Here is a 13,838-nt window from a genome sequence, read left to right as displayed (position 1 = left end):
GGGCTCAGACTTGGGGAGAGGAATGGAGAACAACACTCTACATGTTCCTCCGAAAACCCCTCTGCCTGGTGCTGCCCACCTCGGGGATGTCCCACATGTCATAGTGGGAGATGCAGCATTCCCTCTGAATCCCTATCTGATGCGACCCTATCCAGGACAGAACCTCTCCCACAAGAAGAGGCTTTTCAACTACAGACTCTCTAGAGCAAGGATGGTAGTTGAAAATGCCTTTGGCATTTTGGCGTCACGCTGGAGGATTTTCCATCACAGGATTAACCTGCACCCCAAAAATGTGGACACACTTGTGATGGCAGCATGCATCCTGCACAATTTTCTTCTTGCTCCAAGGGAAAATGTGCAGCTGCTGGAAGAGGCAGAGGAACTGGGGAGACACATGGCACCAGTGAGAAACATGGGGGGAAACAGGGCATCAAGAGAAGCCTGTGCAGTTAGAGAGATCTTGGCCACTTTCTTCACCTCCCCCGAGGGCAGTGTGTCCTGGCAGGACAGAATGGTGTGAAATGACTTCACTTTAAGTCATTACACTTGACTGAAACAGCGTAAATTTGTATTGAGTGTATGTATTGAGTTTTTTCTGGTGTGAAGTAGTTTGTATTGTACTTTAATAATGTTAATTCCTGTGAATTGTGAGTGATTTATATTGAAATAAAAATTTTTGAAAAAAAACATTGGTTTGGCCACTTCTTGTCAGCCCCCTCATTTGCAAGTGTGAAAGTAACACCTACTGTGGCCATGGTCATGTGGTCAGGACACCAACAGCAGATCTACAGCACATCCCCCCACAATATACTTAACTTAAACAGTATTTTTGTAACACAGCAAATACTTTTCACTATTTTTTCACTTTAACAAATGTCAAACACAAGCTTACATAAATGGTTAACTGATATATACATATATAGCATAACTCATCTTTAACTTACTGCATTGCATGACCTAATACCAGGGATTCTTTTTTTAATTTCATATACTTAATAAAGTATATATATATATATATACCTGCTAATAAAGTTCTTAATAACAACCCTGCAATAGCTTGTTATTTTGTGGGTTTTCAGCATGCATAACTAGAGAATGTCTCCTTAAATATACATGAACAAATTATTTGTTTTCTATGAGCATTTATTGGACCTAATTAGTGACTTACCATCCACTCCCATTACTCCTGCGATGGTATTCCACGCCAAATCCTTTTTATGGGTGTCCTTATAAAAAGGATGTGACGGGTCATAGATGATTTTATGATTTTGCACCTCCATGATTAACATCTCCTCGTCCATGGTGTCAACGGGGTGAAATGCCGTCTGAAAACCTCTGACCTGTTGACTTCAGGCCTATCTCTACCCATTATGACGTTTTCAAAGTGTAGCGCTGGGAAATATGATCCACTGTGAACACTGTATATTTTATTTTGAAAATTAACCGGATGTTTTATTTTGTTTCTATGCACGACTTCCTGCCCTGCACGATCTGCTTTGTGCTGAATTGCTGCGTTGTGCTCCGGCGTCCGGCAAAAATAGAAGTCCTGCGTATCTGTTCCGGAGGGCTCCGGAGTGCCGGAGCTGAGACGGAGCCGGAACGCAGCACAGCCACAGCCGGTGGAAACACACACATTGACTAGAATGGAATCCTATCGGCTCCGCTGCCGTGCCGGAGTGGAGACGCAACCAACACGCATCTGGTGGAAATTGGCCTTCACTGCGCAACTCTGAATGGAATGGTTGTGACATCTAGTGTTGTCACAGTACCAAAATTGGGACCCACGGTACGATACCAGTGAAATTATCACAGTTCTGAGTAGTATCACGATACCACAGCAAAAATGAGGCAGGTGTGCCTTTTGTCATTTATAAAAAGATAAATCATTTTTCTATAATACATCAATGATATTTCAATGGAATAAATTACTTATTGACCTATTCATACTTCAAAAACAGCATCAATAAGTGATTAACATAGGGGGATTGAAATAATATAAATAAATAAAATAAAAATCAACCAGCCACCCTCCTCCCCTGACAAGTAAAGAACAGTCCCTTCATAAGTAAAGAACAGTCCCTAAAGTGCGGTGAGGTTTGTGCACCGTTACCTGCCACAAAGAGAGAAATGTGAACGGCTCGTTTCTCCTCTGACACACCACATACCTGTGTGCCGCCATGGCTCGGTTGTCCAGGTACTACTGGGCAGTCATGACGCCAACGAAAGAGGAAATTAGGCTACTGAACCGTAAGCCGCGGAGCCGCCGTAGGCTAGTCGCAAATGCAAGTAAAATGCTCGCACGTAGAGCTCTGTGGAAAACAAATCACTGCCGATAAGTAAAAATAAATAAATAATAACTTTCACTGCTCAAAGATACTCACGTCTGGAAAACAAACCACTACAGCAGCATATTGAGTGCCAGGTGGCCAGCACGCGCCTTTATTGGACGGCGCATGGACACTCACCCTCTTGTGATTGGACTTTGAACTGCAACGCTAGTGACATTAGCCAATACTGTATGTAGTTTTTAGATGTGAAAAGTTCTAGACCCATGCAAATTAGTTCTGGAATGCACCAGGGCCTTTTCTGAAAAGATCCTGGTATGCGTTCCAGTACGTTCCGGCTCAAATTAAGCACTGGTTGAAAGTAAATATTAATATCTGACAGTATATGTATGTGACAATAATCATATGTGTATAATAACAGTAGAAGTATGACTAATGATAACAGCAGCAGCAGGAGGCATCTGGCAGGACCATGGCAGCAGCACAACCACACACGTCACACTATCCAGGCACCACTGCGATATAAGTTAACCTGCGAGATAGTGGAGCACAAAGGCTCCGGAGAAGAAGCTGAGTTAGTGACATGTAGTATGGCCGAGTTAGCAAGATGCAGTAACAGGACATGAGAGAGAGAGAGAGAAGTAGAGAAGGTGCCCGGTGTATTATAGGAGGTCCCCCGGCAGACTAGGCCTAAGTCAGCCTAACTAGGGGCTGGTACAAGGCAAGCCTGAGGCAAGACTATAAGCTTTATCAAAGAGGAAAGTCTTAAGTCTGGTCTTAAATGTGGAGACGGTGTCTGCCTCCCGAACCGCAGCAGGAAGATGATTCCACAGGAGAGGAGCCTGATAGCTGAAGGCTCTGGCTCCTGATCTACTTTTGGAGACTTTAGGGACCACGAGAAACCCTGCATTCTCAGAGCGCAGTGTTCTGGTGGGATAATATGGCACTATGAGCTCTCTAAGATATGACAGAGCTTGACCATTTAGAGCTTTATAAGAGCTACCTGATAATAGAGAGTTACAGTAATCCAGCCTAGAGGTAACAAAAGCGTGGACCAATTTTTCTGCATCTTTTCCGGTCAGGATAGGCCTAATTTTCTCAATATTACGCAGATGAAAAAATGCAGCCCGTGAGGTTTGTTTTAAATGAGAATTAAAAGACAAATCTTGATCGAATGTTACTCTGAGGTTTCTTACGGTAGTGCTAGAGGCCAGAGCAATGCCATCTGGAGAAACCACGTCATCAGATACAGTCTCTGAGTTGTTTGGGGCCAAGAACAATAACTTCAGTTTTGTCTGAATTTAACATCAGGAAATTGGTGCTCATCCAGGTTTTTATGTCTTTGAGGCAGTTAATTGATTAGTTTCTTCTGGTTTCATCGATAAATACAACTGTGTATCATCCGCATAACAATGGAAATTTACAGAGTGATTTCTAATGATGTTACCTAAAGGAAGCATATATAGAGTAAATAGAATTGGTCTGAGCACAGAACCTTGCGGAACTCCAAAACAAACTTCAGTAAGTAAGGATGATTCATCATGGACATGAACAAACTGAGAACGATCAGATAAATAAGATTTAAACTAGCTTAGTGCAGAACCTTTTAGGCCAATTAAGTGTTCCAGTCTCTGTAGCAGAATTTGATGGTCAGCTGTGTCAAACGCTGCACTAAGATCTAATGAAACAAGTACAGAGACGAGTCCTATGTCTGAAGCAATCAGAAGGTCATTTGTAATTTTAACTAGTGCTGTCTCAGTGCTATGATGCACTCTAAATCTTGACTGAAATTCATTCATTCATCTTCTAACCGCTTCATCCTCTTGAGGGTCGTGCACAGAAGGGCTCCCACACCCGGGATCGAACCGGCAATCTTGCTGTGAGGCGAGAGTGCTAACCACCACACCACCGTGCCGCCCCCTGACTGAAATTCCTCAGATAAATTATTATCATGGAGAAAATCATACAGCTGGTCTGCGACTACTTTCTCAAGGATCTTTGAAAGAAAGGGAAGATTAGATATTGGTCTATAGTTGGCTAACACCTCTGGATCCAGGGTGGGCTTTTTTAGGAGAGGTTTAATTACAGCTACCTTAAAAGACTGTGGTACATAGCCTGTTAATAAGGATATATTGATCATATTTAATATATGAGTGTTAACTGAAGGTAAGACTTCCTTAAGCACCCTAGTTGGGATGGGGTCTAAGAGACTCGTTGATGATTTAGATGAAGAAATCACTGCAGTCAATTCTTGAAGAGAAATCGGGGAGAAGCAATCTAAATATATATTCGGTCTTGCAACTGTGTTTGAGGGCAGATAGGTACTATCTGAGGACAGGAGGTCATGAATTTTGCTTCTAATAGTTAGAATTTTGTCATTAAAAAAGCTCATAAAATCAATACTGCTAAGGGCTAAAGGAATACAAGGCTCAATAGAGCTTTGACTCTCAGTCAGCCTGGCTACAGTGCTGAAAAGAAACCTGGGGTTGTTCTTATTTTCTTCTACTAAAGCTGAGTAATAGTTTGCTCTGGCATTGCGGAGGCGCCTCTTATACGTTTTGTGACTGTCTGCCCAGACTAAACAAGATTCTTCCAGTTTGGTTAATTGGCAGTTCCTTTAAATTTCCGCGATATTTGTTTTAACTTACGGGTTTGTGAGTTAAACCAAGGAGCAAACTTTGTTTTCTTTGTTAACTTCTTTTTAAGAGGTGCTACGGAGTCAAGTGTTGTTCGCAGCGAGCCTACGGCGCTATTGACAAGATGATCAGTTCGGGAGAGGTTAAAGTCGGTACGGGAAACCTCTGTTACTGAAGGACATGGTATTAAATTTAACGACGGAGGAATCATTTCCTTAAATTTTGCGACAGCAGTATCTGATAAACATCAAGAATAATAACTGTTGTTGAGTTGCGTGTAATCGAGTAAAAAGAAATCAAAAGTAAACAAATAATGATTCGATAGCGAGGGATTCTGTGGAAAGACTTTTAGGTTATCAATTTCAATTCCATACCTCAGAACTATATCGAGGGTATGGTTAAAACAGTGAGTGGGTTCATGTACACCCTAACTGAAGCCAATGGAGTCTAATAATGAGATAAACGCGGTAGCCAGGGAGTCATTATCAATGTCAACGTGAATGTTAAAATCGCCTACAATAATAACTTTATCTAATTTAAGAACTAAACTGGATAAAAACTCTGAGAATTCAGATACAAATTCAGAATACGGGCCAGGAGCACGGTACACTAAAACAAATAAAAGTGGCTGCGAGGTTTTCCAGGTCGGATGTAAAAGACTAAGAACGAGGCTTTCAAATGAATTATAATCTAGTTTAGGTTTAGGGCTGATTAACAGACTAGAGTTAAAAATGGCTGCAACTCCCCCTCCTGGGGATATTATTATGTGGGTATTATTATGACTGGGAGGAGTGGATTCATTTAGACTAACGTATTTGTCTTGACACAGCCAGGTTTCAGTGAGGCTGAGTAAATCAATATGATTATCTGATATTAATTTGTTTACTAACACTGCTTTAGATGATATAGACCAGATATTTAACAGTCCGCATTTAATTCTCCTGTTTTGTCTTTCTGTCACAGAGGAGGTTTTAATTTTTATGAGGTTGTTATGCACAACTCCTCTTTGTTTAATTTTACATTTAGATAATTTAGGCGGTCGGGGGACAGACACCGTTTGTATAAAACTATGGGTGGGTAACTGCACTAGAAGCTCAGAGAAGCGTATAGGACTGCGACTCTGAGTCCTGATCTCAACTCTGGGTTGTCAGGGTTTTGGATTACTAATAAAGTTTGCCAGATTTCTCGATATGAGAGCAGCTCCATCCAAAGTGGGATGAATGCCGTCTCTCCTAATAAGACCAGGTTTTCCCCAAAAATTTTGTTGTTTGTTTGCTGGACAACACCTGGACAGCCAGCGATTAAATGACGACATGCGGCTAAACATGTCATCAGCGGTCAGATTTGTGAGGGGTCCAGAGAAAACTACGGAGTCCAACATAGTTTTTGCGTATTCACACACTGAGGCAATATTAATTTTAGTGACCTCTGATTGGCGTAACCGGGTGTCATTGCCACCGACGTGAATAACGATCTTACTAAATCTACGATTAGCTTTAGACAGCAGTTTTAAATTTGATTCAGTGTTGCCCACTCTGGCCCCAGGGATACATTTGACTATGGCTGCTGGTGTTGCTAACTTCACGTTCCTCATAATAAAGCTGAGTTGGTAGCAGAGTTTTGTCCTCAGTGGGTGTGTCGCTGAGTGGGGAAAAGTGGTTAGAAATGTGAACAGGCTGATGGTGAACCGTGGGCTTCGGCTTGGAGCTACACTTCTCCCGGACAGTTATCCAGCCTCCCGGCTGAACAGGGGTTACCGGGGGACCGCTAGCAGAGTCTATGCTACATGGCTCTGTACTGGCTATAGGGGGCTACAGAGTGATTTTCCATGGCGCGGAGCCGCACTTCTGATTCACTGAGCCTCGCCTCCAACGCAGCAAATAAACTACACTTAATACAGTTACCACTGTTGCTAAAGGAGGCAGAGGCATAACAGAACATTCGGCACACCGAGCAAGAAAGAGCAGGGGAATGAGAAGCCATCGCTAACTATTAAGTGAATGTAGCTAACAAGGCTAGTAACGTGCAAACAACAGCTAAGAGATTAGCAAGAAAGTTGTTAAAAAGAGGAGAGCCATGAGTGCTTAAACAGAACTAGTGTGGGTTAAGACTTGAAGTAGATGTTAAGCAACCGAAGTAAGGAAAAGCAGAAAGAAAGCTGGTAGAGTTCGCTAGAGCAGCACAGAGACAGAAACACTCAAAATGAAACAACACGCTTACCGCAATACATCAGCACGTCTCATATATGTTTACCTATAAACATGTTTTATGTGTTTATTTTGTTTGTTTTCACACACAGAGTAGAGGACTAACATAAATAAAAAGCAGACTGAGCTGTAACGAGATGAACTCCAGCTTTTATGTATTGTTGTTGTTGGTGTGTGTGTTGGGGGGTATCATAGATGTACTGTATATATAAGTAACTTTGCTTAAGATCAATAAAGAGGCAATAATAACAAGAACAGTATATTAATACAAAACCATATACATAAACTGTAAAGAAAAAAAACTGAAATATAGGAGTAAATAAAAAGGCAGAGTGTGAGCTGTGGGGCGATGAACTTCAGTTATGTGTTGTGTTGATTTTCAGTTAGGCTGTGACACGCACTGACATTTCTGGCTAAGCAGGAAATGTTGCTCTGTCTCCTCCCATCTCTGTGGACAGAGCTAACACAGACTCTCGCTCTCTCTCTCTCTCTCTCTCTCACTCTGTCTTTATATATCTGTGTGCGGTTCACGTCCTTCTCCTCATCATCAACATTCACCTGAATATTACTGTCTGACTTGCTGAAATTAACCCTATGAAGTATGAAATAATAACTGTGTGCCCCACTTCTCTGTCTTGTTGCAGATGTATCTGTCCGTGGGTTATTACCCCACATTTCTACACTGTTTCTTTGTCAAACAACTCTCTCTAGGCTTTGACAGAGGTGAAAAAATGCAGACAATCAAACCTATCCCAAAAACTTAAATGACTGGTCAAAGTTTCGGAGTTAGTTAGCGTACTTTCTGTATTTTTAGATGTGTGACAATTTTGAACAAAAAATACGAACTTGGTGTGCAGCAGCCCTTAGGCATGAAATGAGGAAAACATGGAGGGCAGTGAGTGTACAAAACTAAAGTAGAAAGCTAAGCAATTCATGAATTTAATCATTTCGGCTGATTTGTGTCTGTGCAGTCTGAGAACAGCTGTTTCAGTCAAGAGAAATATCTTTAATGGGAAAAATGGATTAGCTCAGCCATTTTAACCATCAAAGTATAATGCCAGTGTTTGTTAATATGATTGTCTTCATACAGAACAATACTGTTTACTAAATTGAAATTCTGATTCTTTATGTCTTTCCTCAGTATCTGGGTTACTTTGGTGATGCCAAAATGCGCTACCAGCGTTTGTATGTGAAGTTCTTGGAGAATGTCAACAAGAAAGATTATGTCAGAGTGTGTTCTCGAAAGCCATGGCACAGAGCCGGTCTCACTCTGAGGTAAGGACATGAGTTTGATTTGTTTTTAAATGTTTCTGATTGTCACGTAGATGTAGGCCCAAAAAGATGAACTGATATTAACCACAAAGTAATATAAGAACTAGAGCATTAATGGTTGATTAAAGAAAAAGTTCATCCCAAAATCCTAAGTAGGTATTTTTCCTCTTACCTGTAGTGTTATTTATCAGTCTACTTGGTTTTGGTGTGAGTTGCATAGTGTTCCAGATATCGGCCAAAGAGATGTCTGGCCTCTCTCCAATATAATGGAGCTAGATGTCAGGGGTGTGGATTCAAGTCACATGACCTAGACTTAAGTCAGACTGCTGTCAAAAATTTGATGACCTCAGATTTTTAAAACAATGGAACTTGACTCGGACCTTAACACTAACAACTTAACTTAGACTTGAGCCTTTTGACTTGAAAATACACAATACTTTACCCCAGGCCCAAAAGTTAAAAAAATAGGTTATTTAAAATGAGTGCCACAACTCAAGTCATTTCCTAAATTAACTAATGTCAACTCTGTTCATGTGGATCCTTAATTCCCCAGATCCATTTTGTTTGAACCATTTTGACAGCATCCAGTCAAGCTGCAGGAGAGAACCATGACGAACTAACTTTACGATACCGAGCCCCAGTTGGAAAAATTAAACCAAAGATAATCTTATTCACAAAAAAAGTATTTGGTGGTCAATAAAAAGGAATTGCAGAATGCAAAATGTCCAGGTAGAAAATTACAGATGGAGACGTATCAACTTCAAACATACTACAGATTTTAAAAGCATTCATGATTTTTGTGAATTTCATACAGTATTACTGTGTTGTTAAAAGCTTATTACATTTGGTGAATGGCACATTATGACTTGTTCAGGACTGGAAACTCAAAAGGCATGACTTGCGACTAGACTCAGGACTTGCCTGTCTTGACTTGGGACTTGAGTGCAAAGACGTAAGACATGTTCCCACCTCTGCGAGATGGCACTTGGCTTGTGGTGCTCAAAGTGCCAAAAATAAAATTATTTTAAAAACTCAGCAGCAATGTCTCTTTCCAGAAATCATAACCTGGATCCTTAAGATAATCCACAGACCGTGTTCTTAGCAGTTTCATCAAGGAACTGCCGCCAACCTGCCAACCATATCCACATGATATCTGACCTTAAGGAGGACAGACAGAGCTGGCTCGCACATCCTCACAGCAAACTTGTCCTATGGTTTACAGCACTCACATGCTCCTCTGCTCGCCAATCATTTCCATTCAGGCCACGCCCCCACTGGGGACCAGTCCAACAGTGACTGATGTCTTCCAAGTCCCAGCCCACTTAAGATCAGTTCTGCTTATTTAAGTCCTGCACATATATTTTAGTTGGTCATTTCGTCAGGGTTTTTATAATTTCTTCGAAAATGGAATAAAAAAAGTAAACCATAGATCAGCAAGACTCTAAGGAGTTGGCTCCCATCATACAGCCTCTACCCTGCATGCAGCCTGACAGGGACAGGTTGCATCAGGAGCATGCTGGCAATGGAGTTGTTCCAGAGCATACTGATGTTCTGAGTCCTGCTCATAATTTTAAAGCCCATAAAGGCTTTGGGATTGTGCATGTTAATGCCAGAAGCCTCTTTCCAAAGATGGATACCCTGAGAATTTGGGTCTGATTGAATTTGAATTTGAATTGATTGATTGAGTAATGCAGACCCAGTCCTGGTCAAATAGCAATATTTCTGACTCTGATGTTACTCTTCTGGGTTACAGTGTTTTTAGAGCAGAGAGAGTTAGACAAGGTGGTGGGGTGGCTATTTATGCTAGAAACAACTTAAGTGCATCTGTTAAAATCTCCACCTCTGTCCTAGATCAGTTTGAGTTATTAGCCTTTATTATTAAACTGAGTCCGCATGGCTGCCCTCTGGTTATTGTAGGCATATATCGTCCACCCTCCGCTGGTCCAGATGCGCTAAACAGTTTATCAGATCTTTTTATCCCTCTGATCAGTTCTGTTATCATTAGTCATACTTCTACTGTTATTATACACATGATTATTGTCACATATGTATACTATCAGATATTAATATATACTTTCAACATATTATACCACAACAGCCAGAATTATAATTATAATATTATTACTTTCATTAATGTTGTTGAAAGCTATTACCGTTACCGTCTGTCCTGCATCTCTCTCTATCTCTGTCTCTCTCTCTCTCTCTCTCTCTCTCTCTCTCTCTCTCTCTCTTTCTGTTTCATTGTGTCATACGGATTACTGTTAATTTATTATGTTGATCTGTTCTGTATGACATCTATTGCACGTCTGTCCATCCTGGAAGAGGGATCCCTCCTCAGTTGCTCTGAGGTTTCTACCGTTTTTTCCCCCCGTTAAAGGGTTTTTTGGGGGGAGTTTTTCCTTATCCACAGTGAGGATCCTAAGGACAGAGGGATGTCGTATGCTGTAAAGCCCTGTGAGGCAAATTGTGATTTGTGTTGTTGGGATTTCTAAATAAAATTGAAATTGAATTGAATTGAATTGAAACACTTATTTTAGGAGATTTTAACCTAGATTGGATAAGGATAAGGATATGGATAGACTTTATTGTCCCCAGAGGGAAATTTGTCTTGGACAAGAATACCACAGCTGCAATTATTGTTTATGTTTATTTGTTTATTGTTGTTTGCACTTACAAACATACATTCAAGAAGAAAGAGCAGTAAAAAATCAGTTAAAATGTGCAGGAAAGATCATAAAGCCCAAAGGGCTTATAAGCGACCCTCCCTTCTTAAACCTATAAATAACCATAGTTATATACTTATACACTTACCCCCCTCCCCATACCCCTCCTCCCCACACACCCATGCACAAACACACATGTGCATATCTTCCTCTCATACACACTGATGTATACAATACAGCATTAAACAATAATTACAAAGCTTAATGAAATAAAATAAAAATAATTACAAAACACAATGATACACAGGTGACTAGAACATCTGTAGGGATTTTTTAAGCTTGGTCTTAAATGTATTTAAAGAGGAACATGATTCTGTTAGATTTTTTATATCATTCCACAGCACTGCACCTTGATAGACAAATGAAAATTTAGCAACAGAGGTCCTACAGAAAGGAATGCGTAAGTCATTCTTTCTTCTTGTAAGATGTGCATGATAATGAGGGTTAGACTCAAAATAACTTTGAAAAAAAAATAGGTAGAGATGTAGGAAGGCAAATGACTTTATACATAAGAACTCCTGTTTGGTACTTGTTGACCTCATAAATTGTGAGTAGTTGCAATTGTTTAAATAATGGTTTAGTTGGGGCTAAATAAGAGGAGTTGGTGGCAATTCTTACAAAGGATTTCTGAAATCTATGGATTGCTTGTAAATAAGAAGGGTAAGTGCTGGCCCAAATTATGTTACAGTAAGAGATGTAAGGATAAACTAAACTGTAATACAAAGTTAGAAGTGTGCTCTTTTTCAAATGCTGTTTAACCCTTTTTATGCCCAACGATTTTGCCCAACGATTTTGAAACCTTCTTACAAACAAATTCACAATGATTTCTAAAGCAGAGTTTCTCATCAATGTTGACACCTAAGAACTTCGCTGATGAAACTTGTGAAATGCAAGTGCATTGTTATTGATATAAATTTTGGCTCTGTCTGCATTGTAATTCTTGTTCTTATTTCCCCATTTTTTCCCCGTTAAAGGGGTTGTTTTTTTGGAGGGAGTTTTTCCTTATCCACTGTGAGGGTCCAAAGGACAGAATGTTGTATGCTGTAAAGCCCCGTGAGGCAAATTGTGATTTGTGATATTGGGCTTTATAAATAAAATTGACTGAAAATTGATTGATTGAAAATAATGAAGTTAGATTTCTTGACATTGAGTGATAACTTGTTTAACTTAAACCAATGTGAAAAATGAATGAGTCCAGCATTTGCTTTGGCAATAAGGGAATCAAAATTCTTGTCAGTGACAAAAAGATTTGTGTCATCAGCAAATAGTATAGGTGACAATAAGCTTGATGCATTAGCACGATCATTAACATATATCAAAAACAACAAGGGTCCAAGAATGGATCCTTGTGGAACACCACATTTTAGTACAGCCAGCTGTGATCGATTACCATTAAAAACAACAAATTGCTGTCTGTTGTTTAAGTAATTATCAACCCAATGTAAAACCTGTTTTTTAAAACCATAACATAACATTTTTGATAACAAAATTTCATGAATCACCGTATCGAAAGCCTTTGATAAATCTAAAGGTGTATTCATTTTTCTCCAGAGCAGCAGTAATTTTTTCTCTGAGGTGCAAAAGAGCCATGTATGTAGACATTTTTTTTCTAAACCCATATTGATGTGTGAACAAAATATTGTTCATATCTAGGTGTTTCATGATTCTACTATGTACCAGCTTTTCAAGAATTTTAGAAAAACAAGGCAGTATTGATATAGGACAATAATTTGAGAATACAGATGGATCACCAGATTTAAAGAGTGGAATAACCTTGGCAACTTGGCAACAAATAAATGAATGTTAAAGGATCAATAATTAAAGAAGCTACCTTTTTGATCAGGGAGGCTGGAATTTCATCACGGCCAGGAGAAAATTTTTTGAGACTCATAATAATATCAAGTACTTCCGAAGTCTTTACAGGCTCAAAAACATTTAGGGAAGCATACTCTTTACTTATAAAATCAATGGGAGAACCAAAAGCGTCTCCAATATGTTTTGCAAGACATGGTCCCACATTCACAAAAAAGTCATTAAATCTATTTGCAGTTTGGGATCTCCATCCTGAAATTCAGCTAGGGATGGAGAAGAAGCGTGTCTCATATTGAGCAATTCTTTCAGAGTGTCCCATGTAGATTTAATGTTATTTGTAGAGCTGTTAAATTAGTCACTATAATACTCCCGTTTAGCATTTCTAAGAAGATGGTTGTATTTGTTCCTAAATGTTTTGTATGTAGCATAGTTTAAAGGAGTAGGACTTTGTAGGTATTTTTTATATAAAGTATTTTTCTTCAGAGCAGATTTCCTAAGTTCAATAGTAAACCATGGTTTGTTTGAGCTTGCAGTGTTTTTGTTACTGTTAGTTATAAGAGTAAAACATTGGTCAAAAACAGAATAGAACTTGGTATAAAAATAATCATAAGCTGTATTTACATTAAATGTCTCATATACGACTTCCCAAGACAATTTTGCCAACATCTCTCTGAAGTTGTTAATATTCTTGTCATTGAACCTTCGAAATGAAAACCTCTTTGGTTCAGACTTGATTTACCGTGCAAAACAGAAAATTGAAAAACAGGCATATGATCTGAAATGTCAGTATAAAGAATACCAGATTTTATAACATTAAGAAAGGCATTTGTAAAAATATTGTCTATCAGCGTAGAGGATTAACTAGTTATTCTTGTAGGCTTGTTAATTAGAGGATAGAAGTAA

The 13,838-nt window shown here is 39.5% G+C and overlaps 1 protein-coding gene across 3 annotated transcripts in view; it reads left to right on the top strand.

The window, feature by feature from the left end:
- prr12b (proline rich 12b) overlaps nucleotides 1–13,838 on the top strand; it is a 129,515-nt gene that overhangs the window by 68,549 nt on the left and 47,128 nt on the right. For all 3 annotated transcript variants that reach the window (XR_007447790.1, XM_049560177.1, XM_049560178.1), the window contains exon 10: nucleotides 8,270–8,403. Coding sequence is in view for 2 of the 3 variants with exons in the window: in XM_049560177.1 (XP_049416134.1) it covers nucleotides 8,270–8,403 (134 nt within the window). In the remaining variant the exon portion in view is untranslated. The remainder of the gene's footprint in view (nucleotides 1–8,269; nucleotides 8,404–13,838) is intronic.

The sequence above is a fragment of the Epinephelus fuscoguttatus genome, linkage group LG19, assembly GCF_011397635.1.
Source record: "Epinephelus fuscoguttatus linkage group LG19, E.fuscoguttatus.final_Chr_v1".
In the NCBI taxonomy this organism is placed as follows: Eukaryota; Metazoa; Chordata; class Actinopteri; order Perciformes; family Serranidae; genus Epinephelus; species Epinephelus fuscoguttatus.
Note: the sequence above shows the minus strand (reverse complement) of the source record. Positions and strands in the feature narration are given on the sequence as shown.